This window comes from Podarcis liolepis, assembly GCF_965112155.1.
Source record: "Podarcis liolepis genome assembly, chromosome: 12".
NCBI lineage: Eukaryota > Metazoa > Chordata > Lepidosauria > Squamata > Lacertidae > Podarcis > Podarcis liolepis.
The window spans coordinates 34,776,829-34,794,249 of record NC_139563.1 but is presented as its reverse complement, the minus strand read 5'-3'; the positions used below and the strand labels follow the sequence as shown (position 1 = coordinate 34,794,249).

The 17,421-nt window shown below is 41.1% G+C and overlaps 2 protein-coding genes across 6 annotated transcripts in view; one reads left to right on the top strand and one right to left on the bottom strand.

Moving 5' to 3' along the window:
• Nucleotides 1–4,349, top strand: part of CDCA7L (cell division cycle associated 7 like) — a 63,931-nt gene extending 59,582 nt beyond the window's left edge. For all 5 annotated transcript variants that reach the window (XM_083468401.1, XM_083468402.1, XM_083468400.1 and 2 more), the window contains exons 9-10: nucleotides 51–187; nucleotides 1,964–4,349. In XM_083468401.1, the coding sequence (XP_083324527.1) occupies nucleotides 51–187; nucleotides 1,964–1,994 (168 nt within the window). In that variant the 3' untranslated portion in view covers nucleotides 1,995–4,349. The remainder of the gene's footprint in view (nucleotides 1–50; nucleotides 188–1,963) is intronic.
• Nucleotides 2,763–17,421, bottom strand: part of DNAH11 (dynein axonemal heavy chain 11) — a 143,719-nt gene continuing 129,060 nt past the window's right edge. The window contains exons 74-82 of the mRNA XM_083467740.1: nucleotides 16,565–16,792; nucleotides 15,734–15,925; nucleotides 10,338–10,457; nucleotides 7,224–7,466; nucleotides 5,665–5,847; nucleotides 5,473–5,588; nucleotides 4,934–5,046; nucleotides 4,059–4,199; nucleotides 2,763–3,338 (exon numbers count right to left, since the gene is read on the bottom strand). Coding sequence (XP_083323866.1) covers nucleotides 3,091–3,338; nucleotides 4,059–4,199; nucleotides 4,934–5,046; nucleotides 5,473–5,588; nucleotides 5,665–5,847; nucleotides 7,224–7,466; nucleotides 10,338–10,457; nucleotides 15,734–15,925; nucleotides 16,565–16,792 — 1,584 coding nt within the window. The 3' untranslated portion in view covers nucleotides 2,763–3,090. The remainder of the gene's footprint in view (nucleotides 3,339–4,058; nucleotides 4,200–4,933; nucleotides 5,047–5,472; nucleotides 5,589–5,664; nucleotides 5,848–7,223; nucleotides 7,467–10,337; nucleotides 10,458–15,733; nucleotides 15,926–16,564; nucleotides 16,793–17,421) is intronic.

Here is a 17,421-nt window from a genome sequence, read left to right as displayed (position 1 = left end):
GCCAGAGCACCTATATTTGTTGACTAAATTAATGCCCCTTTCTCTCTAAGGACTGGTTCTGCCCTCCGTGCCGTGGGATCTGTAACTGCAGCTACTGTCGCAAACGTGATGGTCGTTGTGCCACAGGAATGCTCATTCACTTGGCAAAGTTTTACGGTTATGATAATGTAAAAGAATATCTTGAAAGGTAGGAAGCTATTGGAATTTTATATCAGTGGTATGCATCCAGATTTTGTTTGGATTTACACAGGTGATAAAAGCTACACAGGGATAGGGATAGGGATAAAAGTAAGAAACTGAAACACAGAAGTACACGGGGAACCACTGAACTTTGGTATTTTGAGAATATGGCAGGTAACAAAGAACTTCCCAGTCAGTAACTGAACTATATGTGTTTCATAGTCTGTTCATTGCATCCCAAACAGAACTTATCCACCCCACATGATGAGATGTGATCGCTTGATGTGTAGAGACACTCTCATCTCAAAGCATGAGTTCTGCTTTGGAAGTACACATAAGCATGAGTTGCTTGTGGATTTTCCATAAATTCTGAAATTAGCCTACTTATCTGAATGTCTATTTGTGTTTGTACCTAATACTAGATAACTCATCTTGATTAGAGGTACCGTATTTTTCGCTCTATAGAACGCACCTTGTTTTAGAGGGGGAGAACAAGAAAAAAAACTCTCCCCCTCTCTGCTCAGCGCCCCCTCAGCGAAGTGGCAGCCCCTTCTAAAACAAGGTGCGTTCTGTGCGTTCAACGAAGCCTCAGGAGCGTGGTGGGAGTTCCCGTTGGGCTCTGGAGGCTTCGGGTTCCTTTTGACCTGCTCTTTGGGGCTGGCGGGGGGAAGTGCTGCTTCCCTGCCAGCAAGACTCTCCCGGCTTCAGTGAAAGGAACCCGAAGCCTGCGGAGCTCAGCAGGAACTCGTGCTGCGCTCTGAAGGCTTCAAGCGGCTATCCCTGAAGCGCGAAAGGGTTCAGTGCGCACCGACCCCTCTCGCTCTCCAGGCCTTAGGGATAGCCGCCTGAAGCCTTTGGAGCGCAGCACGAGTTCCTGCTGCGCTCCAAAGGCTTTGGGGTTAGCTGCGCAAAGCCTCTGCAGGGCAGTGGGGTGAAGGCACCCCGCTGCCCTGCAGAGGCTTGAAAGGCTGTCCCCGAAGCCAGAACAGAGAGACGGAGCGCTACGCAGCGTCTCGCTGTTCTAGCTTGGGGATGCCGGGGCTTTATGGGGAAACCCCGGGCTTCCCCCTTCAGCCCTGACACTGATTTGATTCAAAAAATTTTTTTACTTGTTTTCCTCCTCTAAAAACTAGGTGCGTCCTATAGAGCGAAAAATACGGTAGCTTGTTATTTTGGGGCAGAATTGGATGAAATCTGCAGACAAGTTGCCCTTCTGAGGGAATGAATCCAACCAAATTTTAGAAGGATGGCTGAAGTGCTTTTCCTGCAAGGGCAGCCTTTACATTTTTAGAGTGGAGGAAGGAACCCAGCCCTGTGAGGTACAGGAGAAAGCGGTCACCTCCTCCTGTGCTGAGTCAGCCCCATGAATGCTCTGTTCATGCAGCTGCCGCCTTGGCCACGGGGGGGGGGGGGCGGCCAGTCTCTTCCTCCTGGGAGAAAGGGGGAGCCTGTCCAGCTGCCCCAAGGTAGTTGAGGCACAGGTGGGTGGCTTCATTAAACTGCTCCACTGAGGGGCATGCACATCAGCAGAGCAGTTTCACAAAGCCCCCGCTAGCTGAAAGTGGGGGGACTTGATCAGCTGAGAAGCGGACTTTTGAAGGAAGGCTGCTTCTCAGCTCATCAAGTCCGAGTGGGGGCTTTGTTAAAGTGTTCCGCTGAGCTGCATGCCCTTCAGTGGTATGGTGACAGAGGGACGCGGGAGCGGTGACTGCTTAATCTACGATATATCACCATCACACTCTGCCCCTCATAAAACAGTCCCATTCTGCTTTTTCTTTTTCAGCTTGCAAAAGCAACTTGCTGAAGATGACTGAAAATACCGGATTGCAAACCTTCTCAACTTTTCCTTCCTTTTTGTACTTAATCAGAGTTTTACTACAATGATGTTTATAAAATATAGGACAGAAGTCATTACTTTTAAAAACAGATATTGTACATATGACAAAGATTTCTCAGGAAAGTACCTGCTAAAGGAATCTGTGTTGTACATTATTTGTCACAGTATGCTGCAAAAAACTTTGGAGACTAAAACAGCTTCCATTCATGTCTATGGAGGTTTTTTTGCTGCTTAGACTCCAGCTGCCACTGGTTTAATATTCTGCATAGCTGCAGTCTATTGCTTTTAAAAAAGGGATGAAGCACCTGTATTCCCTCAGTTGTTGGACTACAACTGTCCTTATCGCTGACAATTGAGTCAGGAGTCCAACAACACAGCAGGGCGACAAGTATTTTAGAAACAGTGCTAGAGAGAGAATTCCTAGAGGGAGAATTCCTAGCATCCTACTGTTTATTATTTCAACTGCAACAAATCTCCTTGGCATATTAAACTAAACCTACCCCAAAATATTAATTCCCATATAAGTAGGTGTTACTTCAAAAGCTTTTGAACTCCTGGGGGCCACCGTTCCAAGTTAGTCTGCACCCATACGCCCTGGCCAGCATACGCATATCCTTCTACACAGTCACGTGCATGCAGGTTGCAAGAACTGCAAAAGGAGATCGAACGTGGTGCAGACAGGCAGTACATTGGCTGTTGCAGCAAACTGATTGTGGCAATAAGATGACCACTTTATACACTGGAGTATTTAACCTAAGGTTTATTTTAATATATTTTTATATTGATGTTAAAATGATCAGGACAGCACATTTCTTGAGATACACATCCTTTAAAGAATTTTTTTTTTTTTTAGTACCTCTGCCTACAAGCGATGTTTCAGGTGTAAGTTGCACACACTGTTAAATTACTCATCTGCTTTTGAGATGTCTAGCTGTAGGTGCATTTTTATGTTCTGCATATTAGAGAGCTTTGATATCAAGCAGTGTGTCACTATCCCTAGGGCTGCATGTGATAACGCCAAGCAGTAATACATAATATACCATGGCAAAGGCTGGGCTAGAATTTTGTACCTGCTAAACTGCCAGAAGCAAGGCTACTCCAGCAAGCACCCACTTTGCTGGCTTTTCTTTGCTTTTGAGGTTAAAAGTCCAGACATAGGTAGGCCCTCTAATTTTCGTCTTGTAAACTGGGCATTTATAAATGTTTTTCGTTTCTTGCCTGTCTGCTGGGATGGCTCTTACAAAGATGACTGGCATCGCTGGAGTCAATTCCTTTAGTCGGGCTTCAGCTATGACTCCAGCTTGAATGTCCCATCTAGCTCCTGTAACCAGAGAAACACAGTTTTTTACTTAAATTTTAAAAAGAGTAGTTTAAGAGAATACCATTGAATGTATCTCTGGGAGTTATATCACTAGTATAGTAAACACAGCCATGGCATAATGCCAGGCATGTGCTGACTCGCAGATTTTTGGAATACTGTAGAGAATATTGGGAGTGTTTATATCTTCAAGTAAGGACCTATAGAATTGTGTGGAAGGTATCTCAGCTAATATAAAATGCTGCACAATAGTAGTGAATTTAACAATAAAACAGTAGTATGTAATTTTGTTCTGTAAGGGTAGCCAGTGTGGTGCCTCCAGATGTTAGTGGACTACAGTTTCTATCATTCATGACCATTCTGGGTCATTAATTGCCAGAGGGCACAATAGTGGCTACCTCTGAAGACATCTGGTATTCTGTTGAGACTATTGAGTGTGGCTTTTTCAGAGAAGATTGCTAGCACTTCATTTCATGTAAGCTTTCGAAATTGGAATAGCAGAAAAGAATATAAACTTGATTTCTCACTCTTTTGTACCATTTGGGCTGCACAGCACCCTTGAAGGAAAAAGACAAGTGTTTAGACCTCCAACAGCTTCTGGATTGCAACATTGGTACTTCTTGTATACTTTCATTTTCTGTGTCTGACACATTTCATGAGTGGGTGCCTAAATCTACATTTCATTTTTGAGTCAATAATGTTTACAGACTCTAGTAAACTTACCTTCCATAAAAAGGCCAAATATATATGCCCCTTCCCTTGGTGGATGACCATAGTCTTCTCTACTTTTTTTGGTAACATCCGTAGTCAGACACATCTTATCCAGAGACCAGTTGTTCTTCCGTGCCATGCTTTGCATAATGGCTTTCAAGGGGAAAAAAAGGGTTAGGTGGATGCATCATTTTATGGCTAAAAACTATGACTGTGGGTGGTGTGGGGTAATCTTAAACATAGCAAAGAACATATAATTAACCTAACTCTGCTGCAAGAATAAATCTACATTTTCTTTAAAAATTTGGGCCTATTGTTTTTTTGTGTCACAGATTTTTGCAGAAGCAATGTATTCCTGAAATAAAATGATCCTAGATGCACAGTCATTTTGCAGTCTAGTTACACGCTTTCTACAGAAGTGAACTGCTAAACTTTTCTTGATTGTGGAAATAGTATCGTAATTAATAGAACCTAATTTAATATAATTTTAGTGCATTTTTAAGATAATATCTTAAATTATGCTTCCATCCTGGCTCTCATCCAAGTACTGATAAGGCCCCATGCCTGCTTATTATATTCAGCTGCATTACAGCTTTTGATACTTCTAGATCGTGCTATCTCAAGTATTACTTAAAGCATTACTGATTCAGTATGTCACTCAATTGTCAGTGCCTTGACTTTACAGCATTTTAGCCCTGAGAAAGTTTTATAATGAAGTGCTCTCATTTGTTCCATCTGTGATACACTAGCACTTCATATTCATATTTCTTAAGAGCTAGTTACATTGGAAATTCCACAAAGGTAACCCTCAGTAAGCCATTATATAAAAATTGTAGCCCTACTGTGCGATCTAATTTACTTGACCTTTATAAGTCAATAGTACATACCAGTCAAAAAAGACTGAGGGTTAAAAAAGCCAGAAAGCCACACCACTGCAGGAAGTACTAGATCTTGTGTCCAGATATCAAGTTCTCGGCATCGCATGAGAAGGTCGTTAAACCTGAAGGAAAAGCAGCAAAGGGATCAACGTGTCATGAGAAGTGATAATTTAAAAAATAAAATTGTGATTTGCTAGCCTATAATCTATAGCCTTTTGTTGGTGGATTATTATTACTTTTCTTTAAGGGATTGTGCTTTCTTGGCAGACATGAAACTAATGAGTGGGGCAACTGTGCCCTCCTTTTGTATCTTTACCCGAGATGTAAGAATGCAGTCTTTCAATAATAATTGGAGGTACCCATTTTCCCTGCCTTTAGATGTATCCTGGAAAAAGAGGCCTCCCCCCTCTTAAATCCTGAAACATTCATGATTAACATCGAAATGACACTGCTATGCAGTTATTGGTCAAACATGCTCAGTGTTTAACAGAATTGGAATCCTTGTTATGTGGAAGACAGGTAAAGTGAATGACTATGATTGAACATACCATTGGGCAAGGCTGTAAGTGGATGGATAAGCCAGTTTGGTCCATGCATCTGGCACCAGGTCATAAAACAGTGATGACTGCACAGCTTCCATGGTAACAGAAAACGTCAGCTCGCCCTAGACATTTGGAGGGAGAAAAATTAAATCCCAAGTTCTTTTAAATACATTTTCATAATAAATCTATTTCTCTTACTTTGAGACCGAGGTCTAGTTGTTTAAGCGACTTCCGTATCTCTTGAATGAGAATGTTCATCCTCTCACATTCTTGAAAACAAACAAGAATGTAAGGGCTCCGTATGGTAGATTTTTGCATGATTTCAGCCATGTTAAACTCCTCTGGCAACTTCTCCAGAATTTCATCCAGGACATTCTTCACCTTGAAACAAAAATACAAAGCAAAATCACCAGAAGTTGCTTGGCCACATGCACGTTCCCTTGAAAGTCCCTCCAGCACGTGCCCTGCAAGCCACTTTGTGTGTTTGTTTAGTATTTTGCTGCTGCTAATGCCCTGACCCAGCTACCTCTGAATCTTTGCTACATTGGCAGACTTCTTGCACAACACCAGATATAACCAACTCTGTAAAACAGGTTGTTGGTGCTAGATGGGTGGAGGCAGAAGTTAAAGGCTATTTATTTGCAAAATTTATATATAACAAAAACATTTAAAATGGTTTGCATAAACCAACATAAATAAATCTTATCTGCTTTAAAACAAATATATGCATTAACGTGTCTGGGTAGGCTTGCCTAAACTAGTAAGCTTTTAGCAGGCTCCAAAAACAGCACAGCAAAGGTGGCCTGATATTATGAGGGACTTTCAAAGAGTAGAGGCAGTTTCACTGAGAGACTGATTCATTGCAAGTACAGAACGAACATTATGTGGCACTGCTAAAAGTGCCAGTTCAGCATTTAGAAGGGGGAGAACAAGCTAAGAAAGAGAAACTTCGATTAGAGTGTCCCAATTTCAAATTAAATTGTCTTCAATTTAATTTTTAATTCACTCATCACTCATGCCTTCTAATTCTGCAGTGTGGTATTGATAGATGCCACACTAAAGAAGTCGACCACCCTACTAGCCAAAATGGAGTCTGCAAAAGTGCAAGCTCCTCCATCATTGCAATTATGCTAAGTAGGTATTTTACCTTACTAAAAGCTGTGTTTCCTAGTAGCTTTCTGTTTAGCTATGCATTATTCTGCACTATTGTAGAATCATAACCAGGGCCTCAGAAGGCTTATACACATTATCCTCCCCTCCCATTCCACACAACTGGGTGTTGATGGGCAGCACCCTTTTCACACAAGTAATTGACAGCATAACAGAAGGTGAAAAATTACTGTACAAGGGTGGTAATCATCCTGGGGTCTTTGTGAACTGGGACTAAGAACACATGGATTGTTCGCTTGCATTTCCTTCACTTGAGGGGGCAAGGCCACACCACCAACAAAGGACTAGCACTTCTCACAGGAGAAGCACTCCAACTGAAAAAAATGTGATCTAAAAACTAATGGTCAATGTACTGTCAGTGCTGAATTTTCCTGTGTTGAAACCTGTTTTGGTTTTTTATTAAGTCTGGCTGGAACCTGGGGAAGGAGGGATTCACAGAGATTGTTGTACGTTCTTTATGACCATAATGGCAAAAGGTTTTTGCCCAAAGGTAAGATTCATTCAAGCTTCCTCCTACATAGTAAGCCGTGTATTGAGGTCAAAATAAGCCTATGGAAGTAAGATTTTGCAGAGTACCGTAATCTCACCTTTTCTTCTACTGACTGTCCCGATACCTCTCCAGCAAGTAGATTTCTGGGTTGCATTTCCAAGAGTGTTTTGAAAAGGTTTTCTGACAGAACTGTCAAGAAATCTATCTCGGCATTCGGGTGAAGACCATACAGTACAGGGTTTTCAAGTGGAAGCATTTCATCTATATACTTGTGGTATCCTGAGTAATCCAAATTGGGAGGAGCAAGGAAACCTGGAGCCAATGCAAAGTCGCCTTCAAGCTGTAGTTGATGGGAGGGAGGGGAAATAAACGACGTTGAGTATTCATTTTGCATATTTCAGACAATCTGGTCTTTAAAAACTCAAGATGTCTTTAAGCAGTGTCAATTCATGGGACACACCTTTGATAACAGCAGCAGACTAAGAAACAGATGAAACACAGGGCTGGATTCAACTCAATAGTTGTGCTAGTGGGAGTTACTGCTATGAATCCTGCTCACACAATCAAGCTTTCCTCTGTCCTCCCCGTGTGCCCCCCACAATTGGCTCTGAGGGATTGTGAAAATCCCCAGAACAGCAGGGGCGGTGGCAGAGAAGAAGGGAAGAGATATGCTTGTTCTGATGGAATGACATTACTAGCATGATTCTGAATTCCACCCCTAATTTCCCCACCCCCTTCTCCATGCCACAGGAACTTCTGGTCCAAGTTTTTCAGTGCTTATGCAAAACTACCACCTATGCACAGGAGGAAGGAATCAGAAAACTTGGGGTAATTTTTAGATTGGCCCAGGAAAAAAACCTAAGGGGGGGGGGGAGACCAACTTAAATAGCCCAATGATGACTCGATATCCATGGAATGTTTATGCGGGGGGTGACAACCAGGAACTAGGAGGAGCTGAATAGATTGGCTTGAAAGAAGTGCGTGCATGAAGGCAGGCATGCCCAGTGGGGCCTGCCACAGCCACGGGAATGTCCGGTGGGCAAGCTGCAGCCTGCACCCCTCTTGAAATTCTTTGGGGGGCCCCTCAGCCCCTCCCAGATGGTGCCCCTGACCAGGCTCCAATTCTGTTGGCACAGAGGATCCCAGGTTTGCTGAGGGAGAGATTGGGCTCAAGCTGTTGAAAACAAACGTTCTAAGCAAAACCTAGAAGTCTACAAACCCTATTCTGCCATAGATGAATGGCAACTCCACCTGTTATGGCTGTGAAAAAATGTGTATATTTGATGTGTTATATGTGCATTTTTTACACAGCCATGTACGGTAGATGCTTTCAGGAAACCTGGCTGTCAGGTTTCTCAAAGACATCCTCACGTTATGTGCTTGCTGATGAGAAACCCCAGTATTTTCCCACTGTAATCAAAATGCACCTGCCTGCATGGCCTTGTGCATGTAGCGCTTCTGCAGTCTTATCCCTAACAGGAGTCTGGTAATTACCAATCTGCAGCAGAACTGTAGGGTGCGGGCATATAAAGGGAAAAACAAAAAAGTCAACCCAACATTTCTGGGTTGTTTTTTGGGGGGTGTTTTTTTAAAAAAACTTACAGTAGGAATTCCTTCAGTTTTGAACCTGCATTTTTTGAATATTTTGAAAGAATAATGTTTTCCTTATCGTCAGTTCACACTTTGTGTAAACATTTTATATCTGCTATAATTAGGGCTATTTTATTACTGAAGGGTGCAATCCTATGGATCCTGAGAAGGCACCCATCCTCACTTTGGACATGGACAGCTTAGTTCAATCACTTCCACCACCCAACGGCTTTGGGTTAAAATATTTAGGGCTGCAATCCTGCCTTTCTATCTAGCCATCAATCAGCAGTGTTTTATTTGGTTAAATATATGCCTAGTCCCATTTAAGTGCTTCACAAAATGCATGATCTATTGACTACCTTAATGATTAAATGCAACTTTAACCTGTTAACAAATGCAAATAAATATATGCAAATATAAATTCAAATAAACATGCCAGATCCCAGTTAGGCATAAAACTGAGACAAATGTGGTATATCCATTGGCCATTGCTTACGTTTACCTTGTCTGTCAATGAAGGAATTTTTGTTTCTTTTGGTATGCTTTGCAGGAGACCATTGTTCAATTGAACCAAAATGAATTATCTTGTTTCTGAATATGTAAGTAGACCTGCACCTAGGGTTAGTTAACTAAGAGCACCTAATTCACACCATTTCTTTCAGGTTCTGTACCTGTATTTGACACATATTTGAATGAAAGTTCAGGCTTTTGAAGGTTAATGGACTGCCTGGTCTAGAAATAGTAATTCTTATCCATGGGCTAGATGCAGAGGAGGTACCAGCGGAATAAGCTTCCCACATGTCCCTTTGACCTTAACTGTCATTTAGAGAAATCAGCTTCCATGGAGGTCAGAAGTACAGTAGTGTTTATCCTTCCCATCTCCATGGTAACTCACTCCTGGGTCTTCCAATTGACTTCCAATTGTGCTAAACTGAATGTGGCTTTGTGACACATGAAAACCTAGTCATTACAGAGTGAATAGATGCAAGCAAACTCACTTCACTTCAAACCACTGCACACACTTCCAACTGCGGAATCAATGGGGGGAAATGGAATGTCCTTAGGGCTATCTATGTTGCATAGCAGAAATGATCTTTTGATGCTCTACTTGCCATCCCCTACTGCCTCTAGATAAATGGTTAACTTTTGGAAAAGACAGAACAGCTAGGTTGCTATTCCATCTGGGCATTCTTAAACCCCAGTGAAACTGATTGCATTATGTAGAAATGATTCTGGCCTAGATTACACTTTTGTGTCGCAACCCTAAGGACACTTATCTAGAAATAAATTCCATCAAAACCATCTGTATTTACTTCTAAACACACTTAAGATTGTGATGTGCCTTTTAAGACCAGAATGTATTGCTTGCCAATGTCGCTAATGCAAGTGGAAGAGAATCTTCGTTGGAAGGGACCTCAAATGGTCTGTCAAGCTGCCAGTGCGGGAAATCTACTGCTACAGAATCCCTGGAAGGTGTCTCTGCTTAAAAAAATCTCTAACAAAAGTGCCCACCAACTCCTGAGGCAGTCTGTTCCACTGTTGAACTGGTCACAATGTAAGGAAGTTCTTCCTAACATTTAGTCTACAAACTTTTCCTCTTCTCCCCCAATCTATACATTACCAGAGAAGGGTTCATAAATTCTTCTAAATACGTGCGGCAGAGTCTGCGGTCCCAGTCATCAGTGATGTGTCCACCGTACATAATTTCACCAAAGAGATAACGCAAATCTTCCCAGGGAACCTATGGAACATAATGGAATGTGTAATTAAAGAACCAGTTAGTTTTCTAAGGAGGACACAGCTAAGTCACTTGGCATAGCTCTGGCATAATAAAACATGGATTTCATTAGCATGAAGTGCATCATATTATCCCAAGAGTGGTGTGTGTGTGTGTTTACAAGCACATAATCATAATGGGACCACTGACACATTCTGCTACCACTGGTGGGTGGGTGGGCATATATGAAATAAACACAGGTAGAACAAAAACAAAAGTGGTAAAGAGTGGAGTCCAGTGGCTGTGAAACTCAATAAAAATTAAAACTTTTCAAGGCACCTGATTCTATCCTCTGCTTTCAGTTAAGAAAATTGCTCCCTTTTCCAGTGCTAATTAAGACAGCAAAGCTACAATGATTGTGTCGCATCAACTACTGCTGCAGGGAATTATAACTTGCTCATCATAAAAGTGCACAGAATTGTCACTGGCTGTACTCCCCCCCCCCCCAATTTTGCAGCCATTGCTTAGAATTTTGCTCTCCACTCTTCCCATGTATAACACAATTCAGCTGAGAAAGTGGACTCTAATCCGCAGAAGCTTATACAACAATAAATTCTGTCAAGTCTTTAAGGTGCTACAAGACTTCATTTTTTTCCTGTTTCAGAAGAAAGCTGTGTGGCAGCAGCGGATTCCTTTGAGAACAGTGACCATGCTTGAGTAGTACAGTGGTACCTCGCAAGACGAATGCCTCGCAAGACGAAAAACGCGCAAGACGAAAGAGTTTTCCGTTTTTCGAGTCGTTCCGCAAGAAGAATTTCCCTATGGGCTTGCTTCGCAAGACGAAACGCCTTGCGAGTTCTTGCGAGTTTGTTTCCTTTTTCTTAAAACCGCTAAGACGTTAATAGCCGCTAAGCCGCTAATAGCCGTGCTTCGCAAGACGAAAAAACCGCAAGACGAAGAGACTCGCGGAACGGATTAATTTCGTCTTGCGAGGCACCACTGTATGCTAAACCATGGTATAGCAATATGTGCACAAACAAGAGAGAACTGTGAGTCTTGAGCTTGTGCTTTCCTTCCTCCCTCACAGCCAGGAGGCAGATTTTGGGAGATTTTTAATGGTTTCCCTTCAAGCCAGCTGGTTTGTTGCATTGTCAGCACCAGGGATTGCAGTTTATTCCCAACTGGTTTAGTTCAACAAGCCACCTTCCACCAGCTTGTTTTGAAATCGAGCAGTTAGTGATCAACCAAGATTCCTGGTATGGACAACAAGACAAGTCCAATTTAAAGGAGCCTAGGTTGGGTGGCTGGAGATTCTCAAGTTCTCCTTGAGGGAGGAGGCATGGCAGTGGAGAAGCTAGATGTTTGCTACAAGTCCTTCTTGCCAAACCATGTCCATGCACACCTCAACTTGCTAAACACAACAGATAATCCCTCACTATTAGTCATTTTGCCTGGATTGATGGAAGCAGAAACCCAAAACTACTGGAAGGCACACAATTGGAGAAGGTTGGTTTGGCATGATGTGTGGACATAGCCACTATGTGAGATGTGACATGCACACAAAAGCTCATACCAAAAACAAACTTAATTGGTCTCTAAGGTACTACTGGAAGGAATTTTTTTATTATTAAATTTCAAGACTAACATGAGAATTTGTTTTTCTTATTATGCTTTGTAAAATAAATTTCAGAAGTTAACATGGATGCTTTCCAGCTATTTAATAATTGTGATTCAGTAAAACTGATTCATTTGTGTTTTGCCTATGTTCTCAGTGGTATTATTTATAAGCTATGCAGGCCCTGACAAATTGTGGGCGGTATGACTACTCTCAGAGGCATACGAGTTTTCTGTTTTGGAGGGAAAGGGTTTTGCAAATCATACAGATCTCTGCAATCCAGAGACCAAAAAGACAATACTATATTTCAATATGTTATTAGAAATCTTGCAGGGGAAGGATGAAAAAGGCCCCAAACAGTGACAAAAATGTCAAAACATCACTGCTCAATGCCTAAAAAGTTACATTTCTAAAATAATTAAATTCATATTCTGTGTTGAGATAATTTCAAAACTGTATGAATTCTGGATTTTAAAAGTTCCTCAGTGAACAAACAAAAATCAGTTTCTATAGAAGTCTCTTTAACAAATTACTTCAAAACCTTTATCTCAAGCTATACGTTTTTAAAGGTGAAATGCATCAGGAATTTGTGTGTTTTGTTTAAAACAATATATTCATGTGGTATTGGAGGGCTGATACATTTAGCCTACATTATCAAAATAAGCTTGCCTCTATTTATCAAGGACACATTATTCAAGAACAAACAATTATTCATTGCTGCTATGTCGCACATTGAAATGAATTCAGGTTAGCAAAGTAATTCGCAGGGGCTAATAGTAGCCACTTCAATTTTATTTTAAACATTAAAACGTATTGCTGACGCTCTCTATCATTTTAAATGGCTGGAGGCTTGAAGGTCATGAACAGTTGGCCACTCATCCTATTTCTTCTTTTGTCCTTCAAGCTTTTCCATAACACTTTATGCCATTTTATACTAGATCTTGCACACTAAATCCTACTATACCATTACCACCTAATCCAGACAATCTACCCCACCCCAAATAATCCCTACTCATGCAGTTGCTTGCTTTAGTTGGAAAGACTCTGGTGCTGGAGTTTATTCTGGACCAGCAGAAGACTACTGGATTAGGTCGATTGCTTTAGTACAGAGCACAGTTCTCCAGCTTTTCAGAAATCAATAATAAAAGACTGAAGAAAGTGCAGTCAGCCGTCCCAAAGGTCTCATGGCCTTTGTAAAAGTAAGCAGCAAATGCCCCGAGGGGGCAAAACTACACAGAAGGAAATGCGTAAAGTGAAATTGATCATGTAATTAGAGAAACAAGTTTAATAGAGAAGATTTGTACCAGCCACATTAGGGCTGCACAAAGTTATGGATTAGAAGTAGGCTGCCTGATATTTAGTAGGTTCCAGTAGCATGTTTTGTAACCCTACTCTGCAATACAGTAAATGTCTAAAATGCATATATTATATTACAGGAAAAGTAAAAGGCAGTCAAGTGGCACATGAGAAGTACAATGCAGTAAAGGAGAAAAGTACTAAGGGGCAGTGGTTTGGAACAGACAAAGTTCAATCGTAATGAGAAATGAAACCTAGTCTAGTATACATTGCTTAAACAACATTGCAAACTATGGCAGTAATCCTATAGCAACTTACCTGGGAATAAGTCCGAGTGAATTTCTGCATATACAGGACTGTGCTTGTAAAACCAGTTTTGCAGTCATTAACTGTGATGTTGGTGCGCTCATTCCAATGATTTGGAAGCAAAATATGACCACAGACAAACAAACTGAAGTTTTCCAAATATAGGAGGGAACTAAGGGAGCCAGATGCAAAAAAAAAAAAAAAAAAGGGGGGGGGAGCAGGCCTTCTGCACCTTTCATAGTTATGGAGAAGAGGGAAGTGCATGTTGCTTGTCATGACAAGGTACACCTGCTGAAACTCCCTCTTCTATAGAGTTATTAAAGGAGCAGGAGCCCTGTTTACATGTGGCTACCCTAGAGGGAACCCAGAGATACGAAGCAGTAGACAACATGGGGAGATGCTGCTGCTCACTTGACCTCCAGTCAGTTGCCTTGCTGCTACTTACTAGCAAACAGAGAAGGGGGGGTGAAGCAGCAGGGAAGTCAGCACAGTGCAAAGGCGCTGATAGAGACAATCCAACATGCCTCTTGGTGAACGTGCACTGCATCAACTTCCTTGTCCTCTGCCTTCTAGTAAGCAGCAGCTACATGACTAAACAGAGGAATATTATTATTATTATTATTATTATTATTATTATTATTATTATTATTATTATTAATAATAATAATTTATTGCTTATACCCCGCCCATCTGGCTGGGCTTCCCCAGCTACTCTGGGCGGCTTCCAACAAAATATTAAAATATAGTAATGCATCAAACATTAAAAGCTTCCCTAAACAGGAACATCAATGCCTCATCTCATTATCAGTTACTGAGTCTTCCTAAGTAACAATATGTAAGGGGAAGGGGAAAAGGTAAATGAGGACTGTAAAAACTATCCATTATGCTTTGTGTTCTCCCCATGCTGGACTTGTGGAAGGGCTTTGGGTGGATAATTTTGTTTAGCTTTTCTTCAAAGGGCAAGCCAGGCCCAAATATGGCTCAGGGGATTTGAGACTAAAGGTAGAACAGTTTGGATGAGTGAGACCCCTGACCAGGCCTTCATAACCACAACAGCTTAGGAACCAATTAAGGATATTCTCCCACTTGCCTCCTCGTTCATAGGGAAGGTCGGAAAAATTGCAATGTTTTGCATCAAATCCCATGTGCATCACTATAGAATAAAAAGCTTACTGAAATGGTGACACCGAATATCACATTCACAAAATAACCGATTCACAGTAGATATCCAGTTTTTTTATTTATCTAATCTGGAAAAGCTAGAATTTGCAGTATTCCGAATCATACTGCAATTGCAAGTAAGCAAGTTACACAAAACTAATTCTCAGGCTAGAGTGAGAATACTGGATAGCTTAATTACTAACCAAATTGCATGTGCCTAAGTGCAAGTACCAACCTACTAAGTCTTTGCTAGACTTAGAAAGTACTAACCTACCTTTGCTACACATGTGAATAATTGGTTTAATGAATGGTAACACCTGAATGGTTTTGCATCTTCTGATTGGCAACCAATCTCAAAACAGAGTAAATCATTCATCTAGCTTTAAACTTGAACTCAATTCCTGAGAAAGTCACAACAAGGTGGCCTCCTTAATACATAATAACGACACATGAAGGAAATACACCATTATTTATATATGTGACGTGCTGTAAATTGCTTCCATCATCAGAATTAATTGTAGTGATTATTAATGCAATGTTATGAACTGTCAGGACTGCTGTATGTAATTACAGTTGTGCAAAATGCTTCATTACCTGCCTAATGAATTTGGCATATATGCACATGTAAAGCACTGTTTTCGTTAACATAATGAAGGGCACATTTATTTATTTATTTACTCACTCATTTACTTACTTACTTACTTTAGTAAACTGGTTCAACCTATGTTATGAAATTTAAGCATCCTCTGTGGAAAACCTCTGATCTGCCCAATTTGTATACCCAACAGCAGATACACATTTCAACTATTTCACTAAAGAAATATATTTCACCTTCCCTTGTTCACTTCTAAAACTAAGGAACAAAACCCAAAAAATATCACCACCATCTTGGCCAGAAGACACTTGGTCTCCAAGTTGTTACCTTAGAGTTTGCTTCCAGGTAGTTGTAGAGGACATTGACACAAATGGTGAGATCTCCTACGTTAAAAGGGTATCTTCGATTCCATCCTTGAGGTCCAAACTTGAGTCTCCCAGCAACACAGGTGTGAAAGTAGCAGAGGGAAAAGAAGATACTTTTGAACTCTTGTTCTCGGGTACACAATTCAAGTGTATCCTGTTAAAACAAAGGATTATGAAAAAACAACAGTATTTCTATCACATCACCAACAAGCTTTAGAGACGACAACTGTAGTTTTCTTACTAGAATTAATGACACCTAAACAGCAACAATAAGAATCTATTAATATTTTCATCTCAGCAAAAGGTAAAACTGAAAGTAAGTTTGCAGGACCAGCAAAAAAGGATTACACCTCCTAAGATGGGGGCACTCCATTCTTGCGCCATCCCTCTTACTGCTGCCTGTTCCTCCTCCCAGCTGTTGTCCCCATTCCTCCTCCTCCTCCTCTCAACCCTCATTAATTTTTTCTGATTTCTGGTTTGTGGCAACAGCACTGGTCACTTCTCTGTTGCCACTTCCTCCCTGCCGTGTCACGAGAAAGGGCAAACGGGGTCCTTTCCCAGAGCAAGGCATTTGTGACAAGATGGCCGACAAGGGCGCTTGCAACGCCACAGACAGAAACCTTGTTTAAAATTCAAACACTGTTTCTTACACTTTTACAACCAAGCAGTATATAAATTATGTCAAACCCTACAACCCAATGTGGTAGGCAGTGCAAGTGCTCCCCCCTCACCCAGAATGCCTCATTCTGAAGAAGAAATAAAGCAAAACTACCAGTGAACATTTTCTCCTCACCTGGTCAAAATTATAGAGAGCAGCATGAAGATTTGCCAGCATACCAGTAGGGGGCTCGTTAATAATTTTAATACTGTTCTCTAATATTCCTTGAGGTATGACATGTTCTTCAGGACTTGGAGCTGGTTCTGCACTTATAAAGACACGGTAGTCGGGATGGCTTTCTCTGCTGTGTTCCTCCAGTAGCTTCTCTAACGTCCCTAGCCATTTGACTACGAGGTGTATGTTCTGTTTGAGAGCATGCAAAACTTCAATTATAGGAGCAAGTTTATTATTTTAAATGTAGCTTTAATTATCTCAGTTGCATAACAAGAACAAAACAGCTAATACTCCAAATATGATTTAATTCTAAGTTTCAAGAGCAGAGAGGAGTAAAAGATAGAGACTTTATTTTAATATGTTACATTAGGAAGGACTTCATTATCTCTAGGTGCTATTAGGCCTTGATTTGCTAAGCACTAGCATATATAAATCATGTCAACTATAACCACCCATGCACTTAAGCCTGCTAACTCTCTCCAGAGCTCAAATAATGTTCAGTAGGATTTAGGAACGCTGGGACGATTAACAAAAGCGACAAATCAGAAGCTGAAAAAAGTACTAATGTCTGACTGCTAAGTATCACGGTCCCAAAGTCTAGCAATGACCTGGACATAGAGGCACGGAACTTTTCCATAGCTGGATATTTTTCTTTGGACATCTTCCCCAAAATTGTGTGGACATGTGTGGATCTTATGCACACATGCTTACCTACCCTTAGTAGGGGTAGGGGACAAATACAATTCTGTTCATATTTAAAGGTGAACTTACAAAATTCACATTTTTCACATCAATATGTGAAACAAAACACAGCCAAC